The sequence below is a fragment of the Coregonus clupeaformis genome, chromosome 30 (assembly GCF_020615455.1).
Source record: "Coregonus clupeaformis isolate EN_2021a chromosome 30, ASM2061545v1, whole genome shotgun sequence".
NCBI lineage: Eukaryota > Metazoa > Chordata > Actinopteri > Salmoniformes > Salmonidae > Coregonus > Coregonus clupeaformis.
Genome location: NC_059221.1, coordinates 14,653,567 through 14,679,799, shown reverse-complemented (window position 1 = coordinate 14,679,799; position 26,233 = coordinate 14,653,567). Strand labels below are relative to the sequence as shown.

The 26,233-nt window shown below is 43.8% G+C and overlaps 1 protein-coding gene across 3 annotated transcripts; it reads left to right on the top strand.

Moving 5' to 3' along the window:
• The first annotated feature begins 10,137 nt into the window (after positions 1-10,137).
• LOC121545837 (calcium-binding and coiled-coil domain-containing protein 1) lies at positions 10,138-24,552 on the top strand. Of its 3 annotated transcripts, none has more exons than XM_041856695.2 (15): positions 10,138-10,404; positions 11,864-12,029; positions 12,320-12,422; positions 14,052-14,254; positions 14,457-14,669; positions 15,053-15,201; positions 15,339-15,408; positions 15,572-15,727; positions 15,995-16,249; positions 16,645-16,770; positions 17,396-17,491; positions 20,681-20,768; positions 21,017-21,315; positions 21,626-21,717; positions 22,189-24,552. In XM_041856695.2, the coding sequence occupies exons 2-15, from the start codon at positions 11,898-11,900 to the stop codon at positions 22,214-22,216; spliced, it is 2,010 nt and encodes a 669-aa protein (XP_041712629.1). In that variant the 5' UTR covers positions 10,138-10,404; positions 11,864-11,897; the 3' UTR covers positions 22,217-24,552. The 3 variants fall into 3 exon arrangements, with proteins under 3 accessions (XP_041712629.1, XP_041712630.1, XP_041712631.1); XM_041856696.2 differs by lacking the exon at positions 10,138-10,404 and adding an exon at positions 10,435-10,772; XM_041856697.2 differs by lacking the exon at positions 10,138-10,404 and adding an exon at positions 10,800-11,736.
• The last annotated feature ends 1,681 nt before the right edge of the window (positions 24,553-26,233 follow it).

Genomic DNA, 26,233 nt, shown 5'->3' with positions numbered 1-26,233 from the left:
ATAAAACGAGAAGGAAAGGAAAGAAAAGAGAGAGAGAGGGGAGAGGGGGAGAGGTTTAAATGAAAGACATACGACCATGATGGAAAGACAGAGTGATATGAATGAAAAAGAAGGATGTCAGCAAAGGAAAATTGAAAAAAGAGGATAATGAATTAGAACAGAATTGAAGTAGAGCGGAAATGTTGTTGTCCCAGGCATCATCAAACCAGATGCAAGGAGGGATTGCCATATTTTTATTTACTCCAATAGTCTTTTTCCACAGTCATTTATTATAATGGACAACCATTTTGAATATTCCAAAGCTATATCCAATCACAGAGTTGGAACGCCGATCTGTCCACCAATCTGTGCTGGCATAGCTCAGGCCCTTCAATGCCTGGTCGGAGTCTGGACTGAGCACTATAGTCAGACGGGAAATTAACTTAGCCATTTGGAATTCAGTATAAATACGAATAACTATGACTTTCACAAACCAAATGTCCACTTCACAATCAGTATGATGGAAAAATACTAAAAGTTCATAGAAAGGCACATTTATTTATTTAATTGAAATACTGTAGTGTACATCATGTCACTAAATGTTGGCCTTGCTATGTTGTCACCACCACCACCCATCCCCCAGATCTAACCCTACCTATAGCATTCCTCCAACCAACCAACCAACCACCATCCCACACCCTCAATCACTAGTTTATCTATGAGCTCAGTGTAATTGTATACTGGGGTTGTGACTGCACCACATTACATAAAAGCCCACAAGAGCCAAGTGGAGGTAGTAGCATGATACAACAGCCTTCTAATGTAGAGCCTCTAACGCTCTGCACAGATAAGATGGGTTTGGTTTTAATGCCACTAGCACACCGAGACGCAGGCTCACTTGTAAAACGGAATGCCCTGTTCGCTTGTAAATGCAGGCAGCCCAGGAGAAGGGGAGGAGGGAGGATGGGGCAGGGGGGAGGGGAGGAGTGAGGATGGGGGAGGGGAGGAATAAAGGAAGGGAAGAGAAGGAATTTTGTTTTCTCCTCTCAAATTCCCAATCCATTCCCCATCTCTTTTAAAAACTAATACCCAATTCTAATCACAACTGCAATAAAGCATATCTTGTAAAAGGGGCCAGAGTCCGACCTTAGGCTTGTCTATATTGAATGCCTGCTGCCTGTTGGCCCACTTTGCCTTGAAATACTGCAGCACAGGGCAGCCAAAGCACAGCCCGTCTAGAGTGATATAAAAACTGCAGAGCCCCCAATCACTACGCCTGTGGTAACTGCATCCTAGCTGCTTCCTCCTGCCGTTCAGTGGGTGTTTATTTGGATCAGAGGGACCACAGCAGAGCAGAGTGAGAGAGAGAGAGAGAGAGAGAGGGGACTGGGGAATTGTCCTGTCCTGCATGTAGGTGTGTAGTGAAATGAGGCGGTGGTTCTGTGCCAGTCAGTGTTGGAGGGGGAGCCAGACCAAGGAACTCAGGGGTACAGGGGAGGTGTTGGTGTATGTGTGTGCCTGTGTGTGTCATTACCACAGTGTGTTTGTGTGTGTGCTATTGCCATTGCCAGCGGCATCCTGTGTGTTTCCCGTCTTCCATCTTCCTCACTTCCAGCTCCACTCAGGCATGGCCGGTGTCTGATCAGATGGCCGATCAAACACTAATCATTCCCTCACGGCCCATAGTGAAGTAAAGCTGTCATTAATTTTGCGGAATTACATCAAATGTGAGGCATTCTTTATGTGTCTGGGAGGCCTCGAGACAGTTATACGATGTGGGGCTGCTGCGCTAGGCAGATGGGGCAGCTAGGCCGTGCATACTAAATACCCACCCACCGTCCGTCCATCCCCCACTCCTCTCCTCCTCTCCTCCACCTCCATCCTCCCTCCCTTCCTCTGTTCTGTCCTCTGTCACTTCCCCTCTCCTCTTTTCTTTGTCCTCTACTACCCTTCCAGTGCCTTTGCTCGACTCAATTATTATATAACCCTTATTGGTTACACCCTGACTCTCTTTCTCCTCCTCCTCCTCCTCCTCCTCCTCCTCCTCCTCCTCACTGATTTTTATTTTTTAACTGCTGCCCTTGTGTGCCTAAAGCTCTCCATTGTACACTCTAAAAAGAAAAGGTTCCTGGAGTATCCTTCAGGGGTTCTTCAAATTGAAACTGTGGAGGAACCCCTATCAGGTATTCGAAGAACCCTTTAAAAGGGTTCTTCAAAGAACCCCTTTTAATGGACCCTCAAAGAACGTTTTGAATTACCTTTTGGGGTAAATTTTTGAACTACCCCCCCTCCCCAATTATTATTATTAATAATACGCATAACAATAACACAATATTTTAGTTGTCAGTGTTTATTATGATTTTAGTGGCAAAGCAGAATAAAAAAATCAAAATATGAGGTAAACATCCAGCAGAGCCCTAAGTCCAATGGGTATATCCTCTGGCGTGTTGATGTTAATGTGTTGATGTTCTCTGTATCCATAGCCAGAATGATTTTGCAGTGCATGGTGATTGAACAAGTTTCCTCTTATATTCATCAGAGGTGTAGGGAGGGTGAAGCCTGTGAATCCCCAAAATAGTAATTATTCAGATGTTTAACAAAACATGCACACGACAGTATTCATACCTTGGTTTGAAACCTGTTCGATCACCATGGACTGCAAAATCATTCTGGCTATGGATACGGAGAACATCAACACATTAACATCAACACACCAGAGGATATACCCATTGGAGTTGGGGCTCTACTGGGAGTTTACCTCATATTTAGATTTTTTAATTCTGCTTTGCCCCTAAAATCATAATAAACACGGACAACTAAAATATTGTGTTATTGTTATGCATATTATTAATAATAATAATAATAATCATTTACATTTACATGTACGTCATTTAGCAGACGCTCTTATCCAGAGCGACTTACAAATTGGTGCATTCACCCTATAGCCAGTGGGTTAACCACTTTACAATTGTTTTTTGTTTTTTTGTTTTGTAGTTCAAAAATTAACCCCAAAAGGTTATTCGAGGATCCATTAAAAGGGATTCCCCCACAGTTTCAATTTGAAGAACCCCTAAAGGATACTCCGGGAACCTTTTGTTTTTAGAGTGTACATCCAACGGCCATCTCTTACCAGTCTGGCCAGCAGTAGACACTAGACAGTGTACTACTAGACACAGAGGCCAACATAACATCACAGTGGTCATGTTGTGATAAGTTGTGTTGCTCCGATAAAGTAACCATGATATCTTTGACCAGGTTAGTCTCTATTCTGAAACAAGCTAAATCAACACCAGGCCACAATTCTCTACTGGGCATCCACACAATTTCTCAAAATGTATTTTCGAAACAAAAAAACAATAAAAAAATAATTGGAGAGGGGGTGACGGTGGAGGAGAGGAAAGGAGGGTGTGGTGAAGAGAGAGAGTTTTGATAGGAGACAGCCGACAGCTGGATCTGCAGTCAGAAGACTGGGTGTGGTCCAGCAAGGCCGGTAACACGCTGTCCGACAAACATTAATCACTTACTGTAGCATTTCTTTGTGTGTGTGTGTATGTGGGTGACACCCAACTCTACTCTGTTAAAACCGTCTTAACACTCTTTATTGGCTACTCTCACACAGTATACTGTATGTCTGTAAACAATGAACTTCTAATGGCCTCAAGGAAGTTCTAATGGCCACCTTTTTTGGATCCCTATCGCTACAATGTGTTCATATCCAGGTACCAACTCTCCGACGAGCGGGCTGGTGTTGTTCATGTGAAATTAGAAGCAATAGGAGGTAAAAACAACAAGAAACCGACAAGAAAATGGGAAGTCTTACCTTAGATAGCAAGACTTCATCTGCACTGGTTGGTCGAGGAAATATAGCGTCTTGTTGGAGTGACGTCACCTGTCAGAAGACAGTGAAGTCAGGGGTACCATGTATTGATATAATTTGAATGTGCCTACACTCTAAAAATTAGGGGTTCAACAACGGTTGTTCTAAGATCCTCAAAGTTCTTAGAAGAACCTTAGGATTCTTCGCACTGAAAGTTGCCCCCAAAAGGTTCTTCCAAGAACCACATAGGAGGTGGGGTACATCGAGGAACCTCCTTAGCTGGTGGGGATTCTTGCAGGAACCTAACTTGAATTTGAAAGGACAGCAGGTACACACACTTAACTGAAAAATGTAAAGATCTCCTCAATTTAAGGTAATGTTTGTCCCTTGTATGATCTAAATTGATATTGTTTTATGATGATACCATCAATCTTTTCATATTTGTGCAACTCTTTCTAAAACAGAAAATGGACAATTCAACGGATATCAAATCAACAAAAAGGTACGAATATGTAGGCTATAAGAATATGTTGAAGGCTAGCTGTATTGGGTGCAGATGACTTAACAGCTCACTTTTGTGTCTGCAGGTATACAGACGAGGAGGCATACAAAGGTATGTCAATTGGTATTGGTATGTTATGCAGATCACATGTACCATCCTCCTCCCTTACCTCTACAATGAATATCCCACAGGCCTCTACATTATGGACAAGGTATGTGTATGAAAACCATTATCAAAACAGTTTCTTTCATTCACATTTACCACGAAAACCAGGGTATGAATACTGTTGTGTGCATGTTTTGTTAATTATCTGTATAATTACTATTTTTGGGATTCACAGGCTTCACCCTCCCTACACCTCTGATGTATATAACAGGAAACCTGTTCGATCACCATGCACTGCAAAATCATTCTGGCTATGGATACAGAGAACATCAACACAATAACATAAACAGGCCAGAGGATATACCCATAGGATTTTGCCACTAGAATCATAATGAACACTGACAACTAAAATATAGTGTTATTGTTCTTATTGTTATGTGTATTATTATTATTAATAATAATAATAGGGGAGGGGGGGTAGTTGAAAAATTAACCCCAAAAGGTTATTCAAAGGGTTCTTCGAATAACTTATAGGGGTTCCCCCACAGTTTCAATTTGAAGAATCCCTAAAGGATACTCAAGTAACTTTTTCTTCTTAGAGTATACCGTATTTTGTTAAAGTGAAATAACGTGCAATGAATGGCTGCGAAAAAGAGGAAGGGCACATTTGCTCATTTTCTTTATAAACATCATCATAACATATGAACATTTCCCATCATTCCAGCTGTGAGCTGACAATTTCCAGTTCTGACTTGCAAGAACAGACTGAACCAGGCATGGTGAAGGCATCTAGCTAGTGTCTATATCAACTGAGAGTGGAGGCTCTGGAGGCTTTATGCAGAAGGTTTGGTTAAAGTACACTGCCATCTGGTGTCTGCAGAAGCAGATTCTACTGGGACCATGTGGCTGCATCATAATTCTCCACTCTTCTCACAAAGTGTGCACTTGCACACTTCCCATCATGGATTGACCAATTGTGGAAACTCCCTGTAGCGTGTGAGCTCTGGCATGCCATATGGTATTTGGATTGAGCTTTTAAATGACCTTGAAAAGTTTATTCAAGTAAGACCTTTTTGGATTCTTGTAAATAACAGAGTTTTGTCTTATCATCATTTACTGTAGCTTACATATGGACATCATGCATTACGACATTGTAAATAGACCATTTTGCACTTGAAGACCTTTTTGCAAGCCTGCTTTAGTTTCAAGTTTCAAATTTTATTAGTCGTATGTACGGGATACACATGGTATATACCGTCCAAAGAAATGCTTACTTGCAGGTTCCTTCTCGACAATGCGACAACAATAAGAAATAATCAAAGATAAGAATACTAACATAAAGTAAATGGCTCAGCAGAATAAAATAAACATTTAAGCATAAGTATAATACAGGAAGGCACAATTTATAGTGCAATATTTACACATGTTTTGGGGAAGGGGGGATTGGGGGCAAGTGTTTAAATTGTGCAGTTCTTAGCAATCATACTAAGTCTGGTACCGGCAGTTTTGATGTGTGTGTAGCATGAATGTATGTGTGTGTGTGTGTGTGTGTGTGTGTGTGTGTGTGTGTGTGTGTGTGTGTGTGTGTGTGTGTGTGGATGACTGCATTCGGAAAGTATTCAGACCCCTTCAATTTTCCACATTTTGTTGCGTTACAGCCTTATTCAAACATTTATTAAATAGTTTTTTTCCTCATCAATCTACCCACAATATCCCATAATGACAAAGCAAAAACAGGTTTTTAGAAATTTTAGCAAATTTATAAAAAATAACAGCCTTGGCTGTGTGGTTAGGGTCGTTGTCCCGTGTAGCTCAGTTGGTAGAGCATGGCGCTTGCAACGCCAGGGTTGTGGGTTTGTTTCCCACGGGGGGCCAGTATGAAAATGTATGCACTCACTAACTGTAAGTCACTCTGGATAAGAGCGTCTGCTAAATGACTAAAATGTAAATGTTGTCCTGTTGGAAGGTGAACCTTTGCCCCAGTCTGAGGTCCTGAGCGTTCTGGAGCAGGTTTTCATCAAGGATCTCTCCGTACTTTGATCCGTTCATCTTTCCCTCGATCCTGACTAGTCTCCCAGTCCCTGCCACTGAAAAACATCCCCACAGCATGATGCTGCCACCACCATGCTTCAACGTAGGGATGGTATTGGCCAGGTGATGAGCGGTGCATGGTTTCCTCCAGACGTGACGCTTGGCTTTCAGGCCAAAGAGTTCAATCTTGGTTTCATCAGACCAGAGAATCTTGTTTCTCATGGTCTGAGAGTCCTTCAGGTGCCTTTTGGCAAACTCCAAACGGGCTGTCATGTGCCTTTTAATGAGGAGTGGCGTCTGTCTGGCCACTCTACCATAAAGGCCTGATTGCTGGAGTACTGCAGAGATGTTTGTCCTTCTGGAAGGTTCTCCCATCTCCACAGAGGAACTCTGGAGCTCTGTCAGAGTGACCATCGGGTTCTTGGTCACCTCCCTGACCAAGGCCCTCCTCCCCCGATTGCTCAGTTTGGCCGGGCGGCCAGTTCTAGGAAGAGTCTTGGTGGTTCCAAACTTCTTCCATTTAAGAATGATGGAGGCCACTGTGTTCTTGGGGACCTTCAATGCTGCAGAAGTTTTTGGTACCCTTCCCCCAGATCTCGACACAATCCTGTCTCGGAGCACTTTGGACAATTCCTTCGACCTCATGGCTTGGTTTTTGCACTGTCAACTGTGGGACCTTATATAGACAGGTGTGTGCCTTTCCAAATCATGTCCAATCAATTGAATTTACCACAGGTGGACTACAATCAAGTTGTGGAAACAGGATGCACCTGAGCTCAATTTCGAGTCTCGTAGCAAAGTGTCTGAATACGTTTTCATTTGTAATAAATCTGCAAACATTTCTAAAAACCTCTTTTCGCTTTGTCATTATGGGATATTGTGTTTAGATTGATGAGGAAAATGTTTTATTTAATTCATTTTAGAATAAGGCTGTCACGTAACAAAATCTGGAAAAAGTGATGGGGTCTGAATACTTTCCGAATGCACTGTATATCTGTGTGGGGTGTGAGTGAGTGCATGTGTGCTAAGGTGTGGCGAGAGTGCATGGTCAGTCCAGTTCAAGTGTTCAGCAGTATGATGGCTTGTAGATAGAAACTGTCTCTGAGTCTGTTGGTATGAGACCCCATGTTCCATCTGCCCGACGGTAAGGGAATGAACAGCTCGGACTGGGGTGTCTTTGATGATGCTCTGCAGGACTTCCTCAGGCACCGTTTCGTGTAGCTCTCCTGGATGGGTGGGAGCAGGGTCCCAGTGATATACTGGGCCGTCTTCACCACCTGCTGGAGGGCCTTGTGGCTGTGGATGGAGCAATTCCTGTACCAGTGTAACCGGTGTAAAATGGCTAGCTAGTTAACGGTGTGCGCTAGTAGCGTTTCAATCGGTGATGTCACTCGCTCTGAGACCTTGAAGTAGTTGTTTCCCTTGCTCAGCAAGGGCCGCGGCTTTTGTGGAGTGATGGGTAACGGTGCTTCGAGGGTGACTGTTGTCGATGTGTGCAGAGGGTCCTTGGTTCAAGCCCAGCTAGGGGCGAGGAGAGGGATGGAAGGATCACTGTTACACCAGGCCATGATGCAACCTTTCAGGATGCTCTTGATGGTGCAGCAGTAGTATTTGAAGAGCACCTGGTTGGCATTCCGAATTTCTTCAGCCGCCTTAGGAAGTAGAGACGCTGTTGCGCCCTCTTGACAAGAGTGGTGGTGTTGTTGGTCCATGTCAAGTCCTCAGAGGAAATTAAAACTGCTGACTCTCTCTACTGCAGTCCTGTGGATGTGGATTGAGTGTTGATGTGGATCTGCTTGCTGAAGTCAACATCAACTCCTTTGTTTTGCTGACGTTGAGGGAGAGGTTGTTGTCCTGGCACCACAATACCAGTTCACTTACCTCCTCCCTATAGGCTGACTCATTGTTGTTGGTTATCAGGCCTACAACTGTGGTGTCGTCTGCAAACTTGATGATGGTGTTGGGGTATTGCAAAGTCACGCAGTCATGGGTAAACACGGAGTACAGCAGAGGGCTGAGGACACACCTATGGGGGGTCCCTGTGTTAAGAGTCAGTGTTGAGGAGGTGTTGTTGCCAATCTTCACAACCTGTGGTGTGCCCCTCAGGAAGTCCAGGATCCAGTTGCAGAGGGTGGTGTGCAAACCCAGGGCTCTACGCTTGGTGTCGAGCTTAGAGGGAAAAATTGTGTAGAATCAATGGAGGCTGCTGAGGGGAGGAAGGCTGATAATAATGGCTGGAACGGAGCGAATGGAATGACATCAAACACAAGGAAACCACAGGGACAGGATGAAGATGTCTGGGAAGACGCCCACCAGCTGGTCAGCACACACTCTGAGGACGTGGCCAAGGATGCCATCTGGGCCGGCGGCTTTGTATCAGCCTTGGAGAGCGAAAGCACCTGGTCGTCCGGAGTAGCGAGAGTCTTCCTGGATGGCTCGGTATTGGCGGCCTCGACGCGAGCATACAATGTGTAAACTCATCTGGGGAGGCTTCGGTGGGCACCACACAGCTGGATTTGCCTTTGTAGTCTGTGATAGTCTGTAGTCCTTTCCACATGTGTCACGAGTTGAACAGCAATTCAAATTTGAGTCTGTATTGTCTTTTTGCGTACCTAATGGATTGACGGAGCTCGTATCTACTTGCATTGTACGCGTTGCACGCCACTGAGTCATCGGGGTTCGTTCTGCTGACATTGAATGCTGCAGTACAGGCTCTCAGCATGGTACGGATATCTCCGTTCATCCAGGGTTTTTGGTTGGGGTATGTCCAGATTGTTATCGTGGGTACAACATCATCAACACATTTCCTAATGAAGCCTGTGACTGACGATGTATATTCCTCAATGTTGATGGATGAGTCCTAGGTGGATGAACCTTTGAACATATTCCAATCAGTATTGTCAAAACAATACTATATGTAGCATCGAGTCTGCCTTCTCTGTCAACTGCCTCACTATTCTCTGTGTTGGTGGCTCCCTCTTGAGTTACTGCTTGTAGGTGGGGAGTATACATCTGCCTTGGCTACTCTGGGCCCACTATTTTACAAACATGTATAAATAATATTTATAAATATTGACATAAGCATTATAAACATGAATAAGTAGGCTATTACAATTTATAAGCAGCATATACTGTCAACACACGTGCACACCAGGGAGAGACAGAGAGGGAGCGAGAGAGATGCTTATTATAGTAGGCTAGCACTTCATCCCAAATGGAGTGTTGTCATGCAATACTACCTCTCCTACATCTGTCATGTCTGTTCATCTGCCAATGCTGCCATGCATGCCATGCTCAAGTGTCACTCAGGAGTGAATTAAGACTCCCGTTTTCCCTGAAGATGGGCAAGTAAATCATAGGACTATTTTACAGGGCTAAACAAGACCATACTGGGAGCAGGCAGCTATGATAGACAGTATTACAGCAATTTTACATTTAGTTGTTGTTGCAAATGCAATGCATTATGGTTGCTCTCATCAAAAGCAATTCATATTAAACCTAATGAGTTGTTTTTCTCTGCGCTTCGATGACGTTGCGCTTTATAATAGGCCCGTTTTTATTAAGGCCATGGCATGACCAATGAGAGTGAGCGCGTATTGCAATCGGTGAGAAAAAAATATGAACCAGCCAAGGACGCGGAAAATCATCAAATTACAGAACGCGATGTCCCGAATGCGACCATAGAGCGTCTTCTCTGTGTTTGGGGGTTGTAGTTTTTATCCTATAATCTCTAGCTTCAGATCTGTGCTTCAACCAGCTATGAAGAACAGCAGTTCCCATAATACAACAAACACACTGTGATGCCTGTGTTTTTGTTATTGTTGTAGGAACAGCTGAGAGCAAGGAGACATCGTTGTGCATCTTTAAAAAAACGTTGAATCGTTTTCTGACACCGATGGACTTTGTCTCCCTTTAATCTAATAGGGACGGCTCAATTGGACAATCTGCAGAGCAAACAGGCCAGAATAAGGTGAGTCTCAGTCAAATAAACTCTGGCGATCTGTATCTGCGTAGAGTTCTCCCTCTGCAGAAACTAACACAAAGGAAAACGAGCTAATTGTCCTATTTAGTGACGCACAAGTATTTGTTGATGGTGCACACGTTTTCTTTAAAACATTACACTACGGTGAGATCGGTTAACGGTCCCGATGGTCCTGATTATTGGCTTTTGAGCAACAAGGGAGTCTGGATCGCACACACCATGGGTTTCTTTTTCCTCTGGACAACGTGTCCTAGTCTATTATTGCGCACACTGGAGACTACAGCTGCTAGGCTAGTGGGCCTTGTCTTGACACGAATCTCGTGCGGTGTAATTTGAACACTCTTTGAAATTTAGAGGTATTTTAGTTATATAATAGAATAAATCGTTTATTATCACAGATTGTATTGTTTGTGGGCTTTTGCTAATTTCTAACAAAATAAATAGAACACAAACATTAATTAATGCTCGTGTCAGGTGGACTAACGGCTGCAAGTTGTTTGTTGTGTGCTTGTTAATGCGTTATACATGGTTTATGAACGTGTTATTACCTCATACACTTTCTCAAGAGTTCGCACTATTTAGACTTTTGTAATCTCTGTAATATGGAGCACATGTTAGCCAGATATGTTAGATATAAGCCTACTGCTCCATGCTGTTCTTTAATACAACGCTCTTAATTTAGCTAATTAGAGGTTGCATTGTATTACTGGGATTTAGACTGACATCTGTCGTCATTTATCCCTGCCAGTACAATAGTGATCGATATCAAATGTATATTTTGTTGGCTACTGTGTATCTGCCTGGATACTAGTCCCACGTCACTGTTGATTTTTTAAACAAGAAGTGAACCGTAAGCCTATATGTATGTCGACACGTGACTAGAGTGGTGGACAAAAAAAAAAAAAAAGGTGTTAGGCAATGGCTGAAATAAATAGTCCCAGTGACTGTGTTGTTGTCATGTAGTAGAGGTAATGTATTATGGTGGTTATGGACCTAACTGTCATCTAGATTGTACTAGCCCAGGGGGGTGGGGGTGTCCTTCCCCCATGCTTTTCCATGCCCTCCATATGGTCACTGAGAGGAGATCATCTTTCACTGAACAAACACTCCCAGAGTAGACCTCTCCTTCTCTCAGCAGTTTGTTACCCAGCAGTCACCTCTCACCTACTTCTCCATATGCTCCTCTGAACAGGTCCTTGAGTACATTAGTCAAATACTTTAAAATAGTTGAAGTTATTTGAGGTGTGCTTGATTTCACTTCAAGTTTGCACTTTTGTGACTACTCTATTGGGTCTGTTTTACCAAACAACAACATCAAAGGTATTTGAAAGTGTTTGAAACACAGGTCTCGGGTCTGGTGTCTACCTGTGATTATTATAATTGTTGTCAAATGAAATGTCGTTGTAATACAAAAACGTTGTTCTATCTCACACCTGTATCCCCACAGGTACTCACCAGCCTACTTGTGTTATTGTGTTGCCATGGAGAAGGCTTGGAGGGTGGAGTTTAGGAACGTGGGTAGTAGCTACTTCCCTCAGAGCCGTGTGGAATGCCACTACAGTATCAGCTCCCAACATACCTGGGCCAGCCATGACTGGGTCGGACTCTTCAAGGTATGAAGTTAACCTGATAACTGATAAGGTTAACCTGATAACTGATAAGGTTAACCTGATAACTGATAAGGTTAACCCGATAAATGAGTAAAACCCACCCTGAGGAGTGGTAGACTGTGTTATGTGGAAATCAAGTGAAATGCACAACTGTTTTCAATGTTACTGTATATATTAATAACCCGATTTTTGTGTGTGTTTTTATGTCATCCTGTCTCTCTCCCTCTCCCCTTGTTTAACTCTATCTGTCTCCCAATCTCTTTCTCCCTCTCTCTCTCTGCTGACTCCGTCAGGTGGGATGGTCGTCAGTGAAGGACTACCACACCTTTGTTTGGGCCCTGGCCCCAGCAGGCTACCAGGAGGGCACAGATGTCAACTGCTGTGTTCACTTCCAGGGTACTAGTCTCTCTCTGCGAACCCTTCCTCTATTTCGTACAAACTGTGCCTGGTCAACATTCACACTGTTCAGAATGTAGTGTACACGTGATCATCATTAACTTGCAGGTGCAGGGTCATCAAAGATAGATATCCACACTCAATAAAAGTGTGAGACCATTCAACGGTGTGCTGGTATCCATCTTTATTTCACAACATTATACTCTGCCAAGGTCTGTATGGAAACGCTCTAACTTTGGATTAGTATTTTGGTCAATTGAATTGCCTGTTGAATAGTACTATAGGCTCGTGACTGATATTTAAAGCAGAGAAAGGACTCAATAAGTTACATAGTGTTACAGAGAGGAGATGATCAGATTGTTTCTCTATCTATCTATCCCCCCCTCCCTTCTCTCTCCCTCTCTCTGTTGGAATTTAAATCAGTCTTTGTCTGGCTCTGATTCAATTCCTTTAAGAAGTAGGAGGTTGAGTAATGAGGATGAGAGAGAATGTTGCAAAGACCAGACCAGACTGAATAACCAACCATACATTACGCTAAGGCAGTCAGGGTTGAATACAGAGCACAGAGTGAAAAGTGTCCTTTTAACATTACAGCACAGTAGCTTCCAGACTTTATACTGTGTATAAAGTGTCCTCCGTCCTCTCAGGTGACGGTGCTAGTTGAGGTGACTACAGATAGCCACAGAAAGCCAGCCAGAGCAGAGCAGCTGTGTCATTGAGTTGTGTCAGGGAGATGAACAGCTATCATCAACACTGTAATTTATCATCTGTGGTGAGGACTGAGGAGACAGAGTAAATGCAGAAGCCAGGCATCTGATGTAGTCAAAGCACATTCAGGATTATGCCCACTTGTCACAGTTTTTCACCACAAAAGAGGAGGTTGGTTATCTATAGTGCATGCAGTGGTGGAAAAAGTACACAATAGTCATACTTGAGTAAAAGTAAAGATACCTTAATAGAAAATGACTCAAGTAAAAGGGAAAGTCACCCAGTAAGATACTACTTGAGTAAAAGTATTAGGTTTTAAATATACCTAAGTATCAAAAGTAAATGTAATTGCAAAAATATACTTAAGTATCAAAAGTAAAAGTATAAATCATTTCAAATTGATTATTTTAAGCAAACCAGACAGCACATTTTTCTTGTTTTTTAGATTTACGGATAGCCAGGGGCCACACTACAACACTTAGACATCATTTACAAACAAAGCATTTGTGTTTAGTGAGTCCGCCAGATCAGAGGCAGTAGGGATGACCAGGGATGTTCCCTTGATAAGTGCGTGAATTTGACAATTTTGCTGTCCTGCTAAGCATTCAAAATGTAACGAGTACTTTTGGGTGTCAGGGAAAATGTGTTGAGTAAAAAGTACCTTATTTTCTTTAGGAATGTAGTGAAGTAAAAGTTGTAAAAAATATAAAAAGTAAAGTAAAGTACAGATACCCAAAAAAACAACTTAAGTAGTACTTTAAAGTATTTGTACTTAAGTACTTTACACCACTGTGTAGATGTCATCATATACAACTGAAATCATGGCCACAAATACATTTTTAGCAGTATTAAGCATGTATACATCTAGATCAATAATCCATTGACCATTTCACTCTCCCACTCCCTTCCTCCCTCTTGCAGCCTCCTATCTGCCCAAGTCCAGTTCCCAGCAGTACCAGTTTGTGTACGTGGATGGGAAGGGAGATGTGTGCTCTGCCAGCCCCCAGTTTATCTTCAGCGCCCCCAAGCCTTTGGAGGACCTGGTCACCCTGGAGGAAGGAGCCCACGGAGAGGAGGGGGGGACCGACATGCTTCTGGTCGTACCCAGGGCCGAGCTACTGCAGGTGGGCATAGAGGAGTGCAGGTGCGAGAGAGAGAGAGTACTGTAGTGGGAAGTCCATATCTTCTTTCAGTTATAGAGAGGGTGAATGAACGTTGATGAAATGGATAGGCAGAGATGAGAATCAATAGTCAATTACAAAGAGATGGAGGATGGAGATGGATCATCTTTTAGGCACTCAGTTCATGTTTTGTCTCTCCCTCCAGAGTCGCCTGCAAGAGTGTCTGCGGGAGCGAGCCGAGCTGCTCCATGCACGGGAGGCAGCCGAGAGGATGAAGGAGAGAGAGAGGGAGAAGTACAGGAGGGCGAGAGAGGCGTGGGACAGAGGGTGTGAGGAGTTGGAGAGGAACGTCGCTGAGCTGAAGGAAGAGCTGCGAGAAAGCAGAGACAGGATGGAAGAGATGGAGAGGAGGCAGGAGGTACAGTAACATTACAAGACAGGATTCATGTCTGTGCCAAGGTGATTTGATTATGTCCAAGTAGCCCCAGTGTCTGGTCATGAGCACTTATCTTTGTAAAATGCGATTTGACGTAGAATGACAAGATCACAACCCCAGATATATGATCTCCTGCTATATTAAATGTCAAAATAGGAGCAGTTCATTTACAGGTCAAATGTGCTTTATCATCTACAAAGGAGTCTCAGGATACTGTATATACACTATATATAATATATATTCTCTCTCTCTCTCTCTCTCTCTCTCTCTCTCTGTCTCTCTCTCTCTCTCTCTCTCTCTCTCTCTCTCTCTCTCTCTCTCTCTCTCTCTCTCTCTCCTCCCCCTCCCTCCCTCCCCCATCACAGGAGGTGGAGGCGTCAGGGGAGGCCTTGGCTCAAGAGAAGAGTTCCATACTGACTAAGAAAGCAGCCAGTGAACAGCGAATCAGAGAGCTGGAGGATGACATTAAAGCCCTGACACTGAAGGCTTTGGAACGAGAGACTGAGCTGGAGAGGTCAGAGACTTTCTCTATCTCCCTCGAACTCTCTCTCTTTCTATCCTTATCTCCCTCAATCTCCATCTTCGTCCATCGGTGTGCCTGTTTTCCATACTCTATTCTCTGGTTAATGCTAACCCCATTTCTGTTTGTAGGATGAAGGAGAGGACCAAGAAGCACGCAGTTCAAAGGAGGGAGGAGGAGAAAGAGAGGAACGTTCTGCAGGTACTATAATGACTTGGATTTATTTACTGCTTTTCACTACCAACATGTAGCATCCTACCTGGGTGAAGCACAGCAGCCATTTTGTGCCCAAACACTGACCACACATCATGTCTGATCCCAAACCCCTCATCCTCCTCTTCTTCTATCCCTGTGTCTTCCTCAGCTCACGCTGGAGCAGACCGAGGGAGACCTGCGGAGTCTGTCTGCTGAGTTCCAGGGTCTGAGGAGCTCCCTGGCCCAGAGAGACACACACGCCCTACAGCTACGGGACACCATCACCACCCTAACATACAGGCTGAATACGGCACAGAGGAAAGAGGTGAGGCTGGCACCACCCACAGAGGGCTGAGGGCAGTTAAGAAAAGGATGTAGGGGATTGGGAGGGGAAAGAACAAAAGACAATGTAACAGGAAAATGGCAGGAACCACTGCTGTCCCTTGTTCTTACCAGTCATCTAACAAAAACCATGCTATTGAGGTTATTTTATGTGACAGGAAAGTACCCAATGTCCCATGGCCTCACCAGTCGTCTAACAAAACCATGTTATTGTTGCTGAACTATCATCTCCTCTTGTCTTTCCTATCAGGCAGAGAGCGAGGCCGCCCTGGCTGAGATGCGGGGCCTGCGGGAGCGTCTGGGGGCCAGCGAGCGTTGTGCGGAGGGCCTGAAGGGAGAGCTGTGTGCCCTGGTGGCTCAGAGGGACCAGGGTCAGACAGAACTGCACCAGGCCAGGCTCCAGGCGGCACAGCTCACCCTACAGCTAGCTGACGCCAGCCTAGCCCTGAGGGAGGGCAGAGCACGCTGGGCCCAGGAGAGACAGAGCCTGCAGTGCAGCACTGAGGTAATAACAATAATCATCACATGGATGGACTTAATCACATGAATTGGATTACTCAGGTAGTCAAAGCATTTCACAATGATAGTGACTCTCGATTGAGGTAGGCCAACCTCTACAGAACCCTCACTCACAGCCATACAGTACTAATATACTCCACTCAGATTTGAACTAGAGATTGCATTACTCTGCTGGAAATGATGCTTGTGCAAGGTCTCCTCTTTCTGTTCCACTATGTGAGATAGCTGCAACACTAGGAAAACCTCACGTCTTCTAGATACAGAATTTCTCAGTATCTCCTGTTGAACTTTGAATTCAAGTTTCAGAATGTCCTAGCAGCAAAAGCACATATCAACATTCTGTTGACTTGTGTTAACGGTGTGTGTGTCTCACCCTGGCAGAAGGCCAGAGAGCGTCTGGAGAAGCTAAATGGAGAGATGCAGCGGATGGAGGAGAAGCTTCAGGAGGAGAGGATGGAGAGAGAGAAGGTGGAAGTGGAGCTGGGAAGAGAGAAGGACTGTAACCGGGTAAAAACTAACACCTACTGTACCTCAGACCATAGGCTACATGCAAAGCAACATTTCAAGCTATTAATAGATACAAAATCAACTCTCTACACAAGCTCATAGCTCGGCTCAGGATACTACGCTAACACTCCATGTGTCTTGCTATACAGTATTGAAAACCATTCAGCCTTGTTGGTCCTGTATGGCTCAGTTGGTATAGCATGGCGCTTGCAATCCCATGATTTTGGGTTCAATTCCCGAGGCCACCCTTACGTAAAATGTATAAACACATGACTGTATTTTAAAAAATGTAACTAGGCAGGTCAGTTAAGAACAAATTCTTATTTACAATGACGGCCTACCCTGGGCCAATTGTGCGCCGCCCTATGGGACTCCCAATCACGGCCGGATTGTGATACAGCCTGGAAATCAAACCAGGGTCTGTAGTGACGCCTCAAGCACAGAGATGCAGTGCCTTAGACCGCTGCGCCACTCGGGAGCTCTATGTCGCTTTGGATAAATGGCATATATTTTTGTCAACATGCTGGGTCATGTTCACTAGTCTCTTTAATGGCTTGTGCTGTGCTGCTGGTTAGGCTGTGTATATAAGTATGTGACTCCTTCTTTTGATGACTGCCCCCTGCAGGTGCAGCTGGGTGAGACATGCAGGGAGCTCCAGGAGCTGAAGGCCAGTCTGAGGGTGGCCCAGAAGGAGAAGGAACAGCTGCTGCTGGAGCAACAGGCAAGACCCCACCTTTATACCTCCATCTCTTCAACCACCATTCCCACTCTCCCACTCTCCACATACAGTTGAAGTCAGAAGTTTACATACACTTAGGGTGGAGTCATTAAAACTAGTTTTTCAACCACTCCACACATTTATTTTTAACAAACTATAGTTTTGGCAAGTCAGTTAGGACATCTACTTTGTGCATGACACAAGTAATTTTTCCAACAATTGTTTACAGACAGATTATTATAATTCACTGTATCACAATTCCAGTGGGTCAGAAGTTTACATACACTAAGTTGACTGTGCCTTTAAACAGCTTGGAAAATTCCAGAAAAGGATGTCATGGCTTTAGATGCTTCTGTAATTGACATCATTTGAGTCAATTGGAGGTGTACCTGTGGATGTATTTCAAGGCCTACCTTCAAACTCAGTGCCTCTTTGCTTGACATCATGGGAAAATCAAAAGAAATCAGCCAAGACCTCAGAAAACAAATTGTAGACCTCCACAAGTCTTTTTCATCCTTGGGAGCAATTTCTAAACGCCTGAAGGTACCACGTTCGTCTGTACAAACAATAGTACACAAGTATAAACACCATGGGACCACGCAGCCGTCATACCGCTCAGGAAGGAGACGCGTTCTGTTTCCTAGAGATGAACGTACTTTTGTGCGAAAAGTGCAAATCAATCCCAGAAAAACAGCAATGGACCTTGTGAAGATGCTGGAGGAAACAGGTACAAAAGTATCTATATCCACAGTAAAACAAGTCCTATATCGACATAACCTGAAAGGCCGCTCAGCAAGGAAGAAGCCACTGCTCCAAAACCGCCATTAAAAAAAGCCAGACTACGGTTTGCAACTGCAAATGGGGACAAAGATCATACTTTTTAGAGAAATGTCCTCTGGTCTGATGAAACAAAAATAGAACTGTTTGGCCATAATGACCATGGTTATGTTTGGAGGAAAAAGGGGGTTGCTTGCAAGCCGAAGAACACCATCCCAAACGTGAAGCACGGCGGTGGCAGCATCATGCTTTGGGGGTGCTTTGCTGCAGGAGGGACTGGTGCACTTCACAAAATAGATGGCATCATGAGGAAGGAAAATTATGTGGATATATTGAAGCAACATCTCAAGACATCAGTCAGGAAGTTAAAGCTTGGTCGCAAATGGGTCTTCCAAATGGACAATGACCCCAAGCATACTTCCAAAGTTGTGGCAAAATGGCTTAAGGACAACAAAGTCAAGCTATTGGAGTGGCCATCACAAAGCCCTGACCTCAATCCTACAGAAAATGTGTGTGCAGAACTGAAAAAGCGTGTGCGAGTAAGGAGGCCTACAAACCTGACTCAGTTACACCAGCTCTGTCAGGAGGAATGGGCCAAAATTCACCCAACTTATTGTGGAAGGCTACCCGAAACGTTTGACCGAAGTTAAACAATTTAAAGGCAATGCTACCAAATACTAATTGAGTGTATGTAAACTTCTGACCCACTGGGAATGTGATGAAAGAAATAAAAACTGAAATAAATCATTCTCTCTACTATTATTCTGACATTTCACATTCTTAAAATAAATGGTGATCCTAACTGACCTAAGACAGGGAATATTTACTAGGATTAAATGTCAGGAAAACTGTGAAAAACTGAATTTAAATGTATTTGGCTAAGGTGTATGCAGTGGCGGCTCCTGAAAAAATTCTCAGGGGGGGCAATTTTTCTGATGATTTAGGTGACCTACACACATTTAAAAAAAGATATGTCCAGCAACAACATGAAGACAGGGGCAGCATATAAGTCAATACCAGAAGCATTTATTGACTGATCTCAAAAGTGTTGGCTTACCAGGGTTGGTGGAGCCCTCAGTTTCATCTTTGCCTCGCAAAGCTAACTCAAACACTCCGCAAAACTTCACACACTGGATTAGCCGGCTGAGGATGTGGCGGTTCTTGCTAATGTCGTAGTAAATATATTTGTTATAGTGAATATGGAATATGATATGTTGAGTAAAATGTTGTGCTAAGATCTATTTAGGTCAGGAGCTGGTTATAAGTTCTGTTCCTATCCAATAACAATGGACAAAAGGGTCCTATCTTGTCAGCCTTGTCAGTTTCAGTTCTCCAGTAAACTTGTGATTATCAACACTAACCTCATCGTTGTGGCGGCGGACAGCTAGCCTGTATCCCTCATCCAGTTGAGTGGGAATGTTCACTCTCCCCAAAGCAGACAATCTCAAACAGCTATCCATGTGGGTCTTTGACAGCTCATGTTTCTTAATCTTTCCTGAAAGATGGTGCATGTCCGTTACACACCAGTCGCTGTCCAAGCGGTGCTGTCTGCCGTGCCGCCTTCAGGGTGAAAGAGTAAGCAGGGGGTAGCAGAAGACTGCATTAGCTACATCGCAGCCTGCTAGCCAGGTTTTTTCGTTCGTACCAATTTTTGGAAAATCCTCGGGTGTAGGACTTCCCCCTTTAGTAGAAACCTGTTGAATTATTAAATTTGGTCTGGGAGGTCCTAATTGTTTCGTTGCCAATTTATCTTCATTTGTTCGCCGACAAAAAGGAACTTCTTTCAAAGACACAATCGAGTTGCACTGAAGCCTAGCCATTTTGATAGTAGTAGTGAATTGATTGACGAGGCTACCCGCTCTTTTCTTAGTTACGTTCATGGTTATGTTACGTATGACGAAAGCGCGTAAGTGCAAGCCCTCAGAAACCCATAGAGATTGTATTGAAAGCTCTGATATTTGAAAAAAATAGATTTTACATGGGAGTCTATGACAGACTTCTGGGCGATTTTCAACCTGACTGAAATCGCCCCAAAAGGGGGGGGGCCATTTGAAGCACGACTTTAGCCTGATTGGACATTTAGTGGCACTGTGGCAGATCAGACGTCTAGATTACAACACTGATAACTACTGTTGCCGTGATATAATTGATTAGAAAAAAAATCCCTTCCTTTTCCCGTTTGGCAGTGCGTCGCCCATATCGCCCTATTGAACACACCGCCCCTGGGTGTATGTAAACTTACGACTTCAACTGTACATGCACATTTCCAAGTCAACTGCTAGCCCGTGCCCACTTAGGAGACTTAAGAGAGATTTCTATACATGTCTAGAGGTGTAGAGGCTAGGGGTTAATTTGGCGTTGATGAGCCTTAGTTGTCTTGGGATAACTCTGACGGCCCTGCTCTGCTCTGTACAGGACCTGATGGAGTACCTGCGTCAGGTGGAACAGAGGAGGGAGGCTGTGGCAGATGCCAAGTGGAGCGCTGCAGTGTTCACCCCCACCAGTGAGTGGAGACACCCACCTAACACTGTGGACCCACCCTAGCACTGAGCTACATGTACAGCAATACTAATTTGATCTGTGTGATGTCACAACAAGAGATTCTATTCTACACTGACTAGGCTCTGATGACTTGTAGATAAGTGGAGACTAGAGCCAGGAGCTTTTCCCAGTCAGGGAGAACTCCTGTCCCTGGCCATGCTCTGATGATCACTTACCACTGTTGTTTTCTACTCTGTGTATGTATGACAGGTCTCCATGACAGTCCTCTGTCTGACTCTGAGGATGAGAACCCTGAGGCCCTGCAGCCCCCCCGCCAGCCCCCCCGCCAAACCTCCAGGCAGCCCCCCCTCTCCTCCCGCCCCCTGGCCCATTACAGCCTGTGTGACCCCCAGGCCCAGCCTGACTCCCTGCTCCCCTGCACCCCCCCTTCCTCCCCCAGAGACATGTCCCGGTCCCTGTCCCGAGGGGGCGTGGTCATCAGCCAGCCCGCCCCCCTGTTGTTGCCCAGGCAATCGGGCGGAGACACCCTAACACACAGCTCTGAGTCGGTAAGCGACGGTATCAGATGCTCTTACACACACACACACACACACACACACACACACACACAGAGGACTAATTCTTGCACAATTAGCCAGGCTGTTTCCTTAGGCTGATAACATGCAGCTATCTCCAGTGTTTCTGTCTGTGGCTCATTTAACTGTCACCGATAAACTGTATATCTTAGAAAGGCAACTAGAGGCTTATTTCACTATTATGGCCTTATAAAGACCTATTGCTAGGTTATTACATGTGTATGCCTCACCTCTCACTTTAACTTCCCCTCTCTTTTTTCTCTCTCTCTCGCTCTCTGTGCAGGAGGAGGAGGGTAACACCGACCAGTGCGGAGGACACAGCTCTGGAGAGGAGACAGCCATGCTGCTGCCTGAGACCACAGATACGGTCCTCAGGTAACACACACTCCTCTCATACAGTACATGCACTGCAGCTTCACACACCCACACACAGAGGGCTGTTTTTTTATGATGACAGGCTGAGTATGGCTCTCAGATATGGACGTTTTGAATGTCGGGTCATAAAAGAAGTTGAGTGTGGAGAGGAGGTGAGGAGAAAGGGAGTGTGTAAGACAGAGGCAGTGTGAGGGAGGGAGGAGGGGAGTGAGGGAGGACAAGGGGACAGGTAAGTTGACAGCAGGCTGTAGCAATGATTTAACTACAATTTTCAGCATCATTAAAGCACACTCTCTCCCACTCTTTCACACTCTATTTCTCCCTCCCTCCAGCTTTCACCTCTTTTCTACTCGTATGTGTTCCTTTTCTACAGTTCCGCTGTACCATGACTCCACTACAAATGTTGTAATTGGAACGATAAAGATATTGATTGATTATTGATTCCTTTCTTCGCTGTTCCCTCTCTTCCAGTGACCTGGCTAATACCTCTCAGTGGTAGAGAGTGGAGATACAGGACCAGGTTAACAACAGCACTGTCAGTGTGCTCTTTACTTTAATTCAGCATTCAGCGCACAAGCACACACACACTACAATTCACCTCCTCTGACAAACTATGTTAATATGCAATTTGCTTCTACATTGTATATGAACTTCTTCTTTGGTGTGACTTCTAGGCTGTTATGCTGCCTCTGTACATAACATGGGTCCAAAGAATGACATAATACCTGTCATAACAGGTCGTGACAGCTCAAATCATAGTTACGACCTATCGTGACTGTTCTAAAGCGTGAAACGTTTAACATTTAAGGCTTAGTTAGATGTTTAATAGTTCATGTTCCATAACAGGATTATTTCCGTTGCAGGAGGAGTGATGTTGGGAGCTTTATGACGTGTGTTATGTCATTTTTATGATGCAGTTATTATGAGGCATCATGACAGCAACTGTAATTAAGATATTTTGAGTGAATATATCTGTCTCCTTTTCAAATCTAAAAGTTGATTTGCGCTCTTCCGTCTGCGTAACAACTTTCAGACTACTGTAATAATAGTCATTGAAACATACTAAAACTATGTTCGAAGAGTCATTGTAAAGTACAGATACATATCATGTTTTTCCTCCTTATATTCAAACCTAAGATATTATATTATAAGCATTTTCTGTTGTTCATTATTAGACTATTTAATTATTGCTTTATTAGTGGTGTTCTAGTACTAGTTGAGAGGTGACTCAAAGATAGAGAAGCATCCGGAATGGGGAAGAACTGTTGAAAACGCTTCTGAAAAGGGTGAACGTTTGAGTTGAGTGGGAGAGCAATCAGGTTGAATGTAGACTGGAAGAGACACTCTAGAACGGTGGTTGCTACTAATTACGGTGAGAGGAATGACATTTTAATGTTCTCTCATGTTTTTATTGCACAATATGTTTTACTCCCAATATTCTATCCTCAGCAACATAAAGCTATTGCTCCTGCATGCTGGTAGCTGTAGAGCCACTGCAATATTTTCATACATTAGACCAGATTTAAATCTTAAATCAGTGTGTTGTTTTAAAGCAAATATAATGTATGTGTTTAGAAGTCCTAGAAGATCATTAGTATTACACTAGATTCACTGAACATGATATACAGAAAATATCTGCTTCAGAGTGAAGAAGCCATTCTAAATTTGTACCTAAAAGAACAAATTGGTAAACGAAGGAATTTCATCATAATAAGAGAATCTATTTATGGATACTGACGTTGCAAGACTTGTTGGGAGTGTTGCTACTATTTCTCAATGAAGGCTGCCCTGGAAAAGATTGTTACTACTGGGTCAATAATACTATATAACTTCTTCATGATTTTCTACCAAAACTCAGCTTGAGTTATATGGTAATGAAATTATATCCAGATTTAGTTTAAGCTACACAGTTGATATGTGTAATAAGAAGAAAATACTAAAGCTAGGGTTTTAAAGCTTGCTAATGAAAAAGAATGCGCTTGGGACACTTTGCTTGGTCGATTTGTAATTTGCTGCATTTGCACTAGTTATTTTGCTATAGGAGATGTTTTGGGGACGGAACATTTATTTTAATTTAACATAATGATACTCATCATTAATACTGTCTATGTTATGTCATCTATTCTCATTATCATAATCATTACCATCTTGTGTTGTGTTTACTCTTCTTCATTTCTTTTTCTTTCCCAGATTTTCTGTCTAAAGGTCAATTTAACTGTATTATCTATCACGACTGTCTGGTAAGGTTTGAAAAGTTAGTCCAAAGGGTAGAGATATTGGTGCTACTGTATAGGACAACAGTTTGTTCACACATGGGTTGTAGCCATAGTGAAAGTGTGACATCTGTAACATATAACTCAGGCCATTATAATAACAACTTTGTCAGCATTGATGGACATCCTTGCTCATTGAAGGCTGTGCTTCAGTGGGTTTTGGAGTACCCCTCTTTGTCGCTACACCCTTTCAGCTATACCTGTAGTGTAGTCTAGTACTACAAATCTGGTTGCTACCCTGGGTGGGTGATTTTGACATCCTGGTATGTGTACCAAAAGTTCCGTAGCACTGAGATCTATCGTTTTGTTGTCGTCATTCTAGATTTCTGTTGGAAATTCTATTATATTTCTATGTCTACTGTGAGCTATTTGAGTGTATAGTGTAACTTGTTTTCAGGATACCTATCTACTCATTGCAATAAAGCTCCAGTGGTTTTCTGGTGTGTATGTTTGTTGAGGTCATCTTACTTATACAAAATAATTGTAGTTATTGGTAGTACTATATACTGTCTGTTCATGTGGGTGGGTTTCTGTAATAAAATAAAACATGTATGTGTATCAATAGCGTGTAATGTGTTTGTCTTTTGATGGAAGATAAATATTTTGTTGCGAAATTTAGGCCGCTTCCTTCAGGGCATGACATTTCTGCTGCTAATTAGCTAATTACATGTGTCTCATCTTTCCTTCTGCATTCTTTTCCTACCCTCCTGCCCCTCTTTACCTGCACTTCTCTCTCCTTCCACCCCTCCTGCCCCTCTTTACCTGCACTTCTCTCTCCTTCCACCCCTCCCTCGCTCCCTCCATTTCAAGTCTAGGGTGACGATAGCTAATTATAAAATCAATGATGCCAGGCTGCCTGGTTTACAGCCTGCTCTAAAACCTTAACTGGGAAATGACTGGTGGATTAATGCCTCCCTCACTCTTTATCGCTTTTAATTAGAAATGTAAAAGATATGAAGAGCCAGAGGCTAGAACACATCTCCTATAAGATAGGGCCAAATGGCACCCTATTCCCTATATAGTGCATTACTTTAACCAGGCCTCTGTAGGGAATAGAGTGCAATTTGGGATTCCCCACATCTCCTATATGACCTCTCTGCTAGCCTGTCAGACCCTTTTTTCTCTTCCTCTGCTCCCTCCCTCCTTTCTTGTTTATGTATTTCCCCCCCATTTTATCCCCCATCCCTTCTAGCAGACCCTCCTCACTCTGATATGTGGTACCTTTGTTTCTTTAAGAGCTGCTTGCCTACTCTTAGTTTGGTCCTCTAACCAAATCAGTCCCCTCCTAGGAGCAAAGGGCTCTGGCCCCCTCCTCTTCCCCGTCCCTCCTCCTCTCTCTCTCTCTCTCTCTCTCTCTCTCTCTGTCTGTCTGTTACATTTATGATCTCTACATCTTCAAATGTTTCTCACCTTCCCCTAACCTTCCCTCCTCACTTTTTTCCCCTTTTGATTGCTCCCTACCCACTCTGCATCCGCTGCATATGTAATGGAACGAACGGATGATGATCATGTCCCCATCTCCTTTCTCCGGGCTAGCCGTGATAGGATACAGTCTTTCCCATAATCAACCCATCCTCTCCTAGCATATGAAATATGTCCCTTACCACCCTTTTACTATGGCTCCAGGACGTCCTCATAGTCCCTGAATGTTTTATCACACACAGTCCAAGTCCCCGTTTTCTCTCTATCACACACTCTGATCTGACTCATTCCCTATAGCTAGTCTTGTCTGGTGATGCAGAAGGTGCTACCAGTGTTCTGTCCTCCCAGGCCAGCTCCCATACAGTGCATGGAAGGCATGCCGACGATAGAAGAGTTGGCTACAGAACGGGACCAGCCTACTCTCTGAGAAAGCTGGTAGCCACTAGCCACGTCATCGAACTCACCAAGTAAGCACATCTAGAAATCAATGCAAATTGCCCATGTTCAGAACAAACAAACCCAGTTCATGGATAATCTATTCAGACCAGTTCCTGTATGCTTTATGAATGATGTATCATTATGGATTCTCTACCAGGATTTCTGAGAGTAATCTGTGGTCCTCTGTAGCTCAGCTGGTAGAGCACGGCGCTTGTAACGCCAAGGTAGTGGGTTCGATCCCCGGGACCACCCATACACAAAAAAATGTATGCACGCATGACTGTAAGTCGCTTTGGATAAAAGCGTCTGCTAAATGGCATATTATTATTATTAATCAATATGCATTGATCTCTGGAGTAATAGAATGAACCTGCTAACCTCTG

Coding starts and splice junctions, on each gene's coding strand:
- LOC121545837 (XM_041856695.2), top strand. CDS start 11,898: ATGGAGAAGGCTTGGAGGGTGGAGTTTAGGAACGTGGGTAGTAGCTAC. Junction 12,030..12,319: donor ACTGGGTCGGACTCTTCAAG/GTATGAAGTTAA, acceptor TGACTCCGTCAG/GTGGGATGGTCGTCAGTGAA. Junction 21,718..22,188: donor ACCACAGATACGGTCCTCAG/GTAACACACACT, acceptor CCTCTCTTCCAG/TGACCTGGCTAATACCTCTC.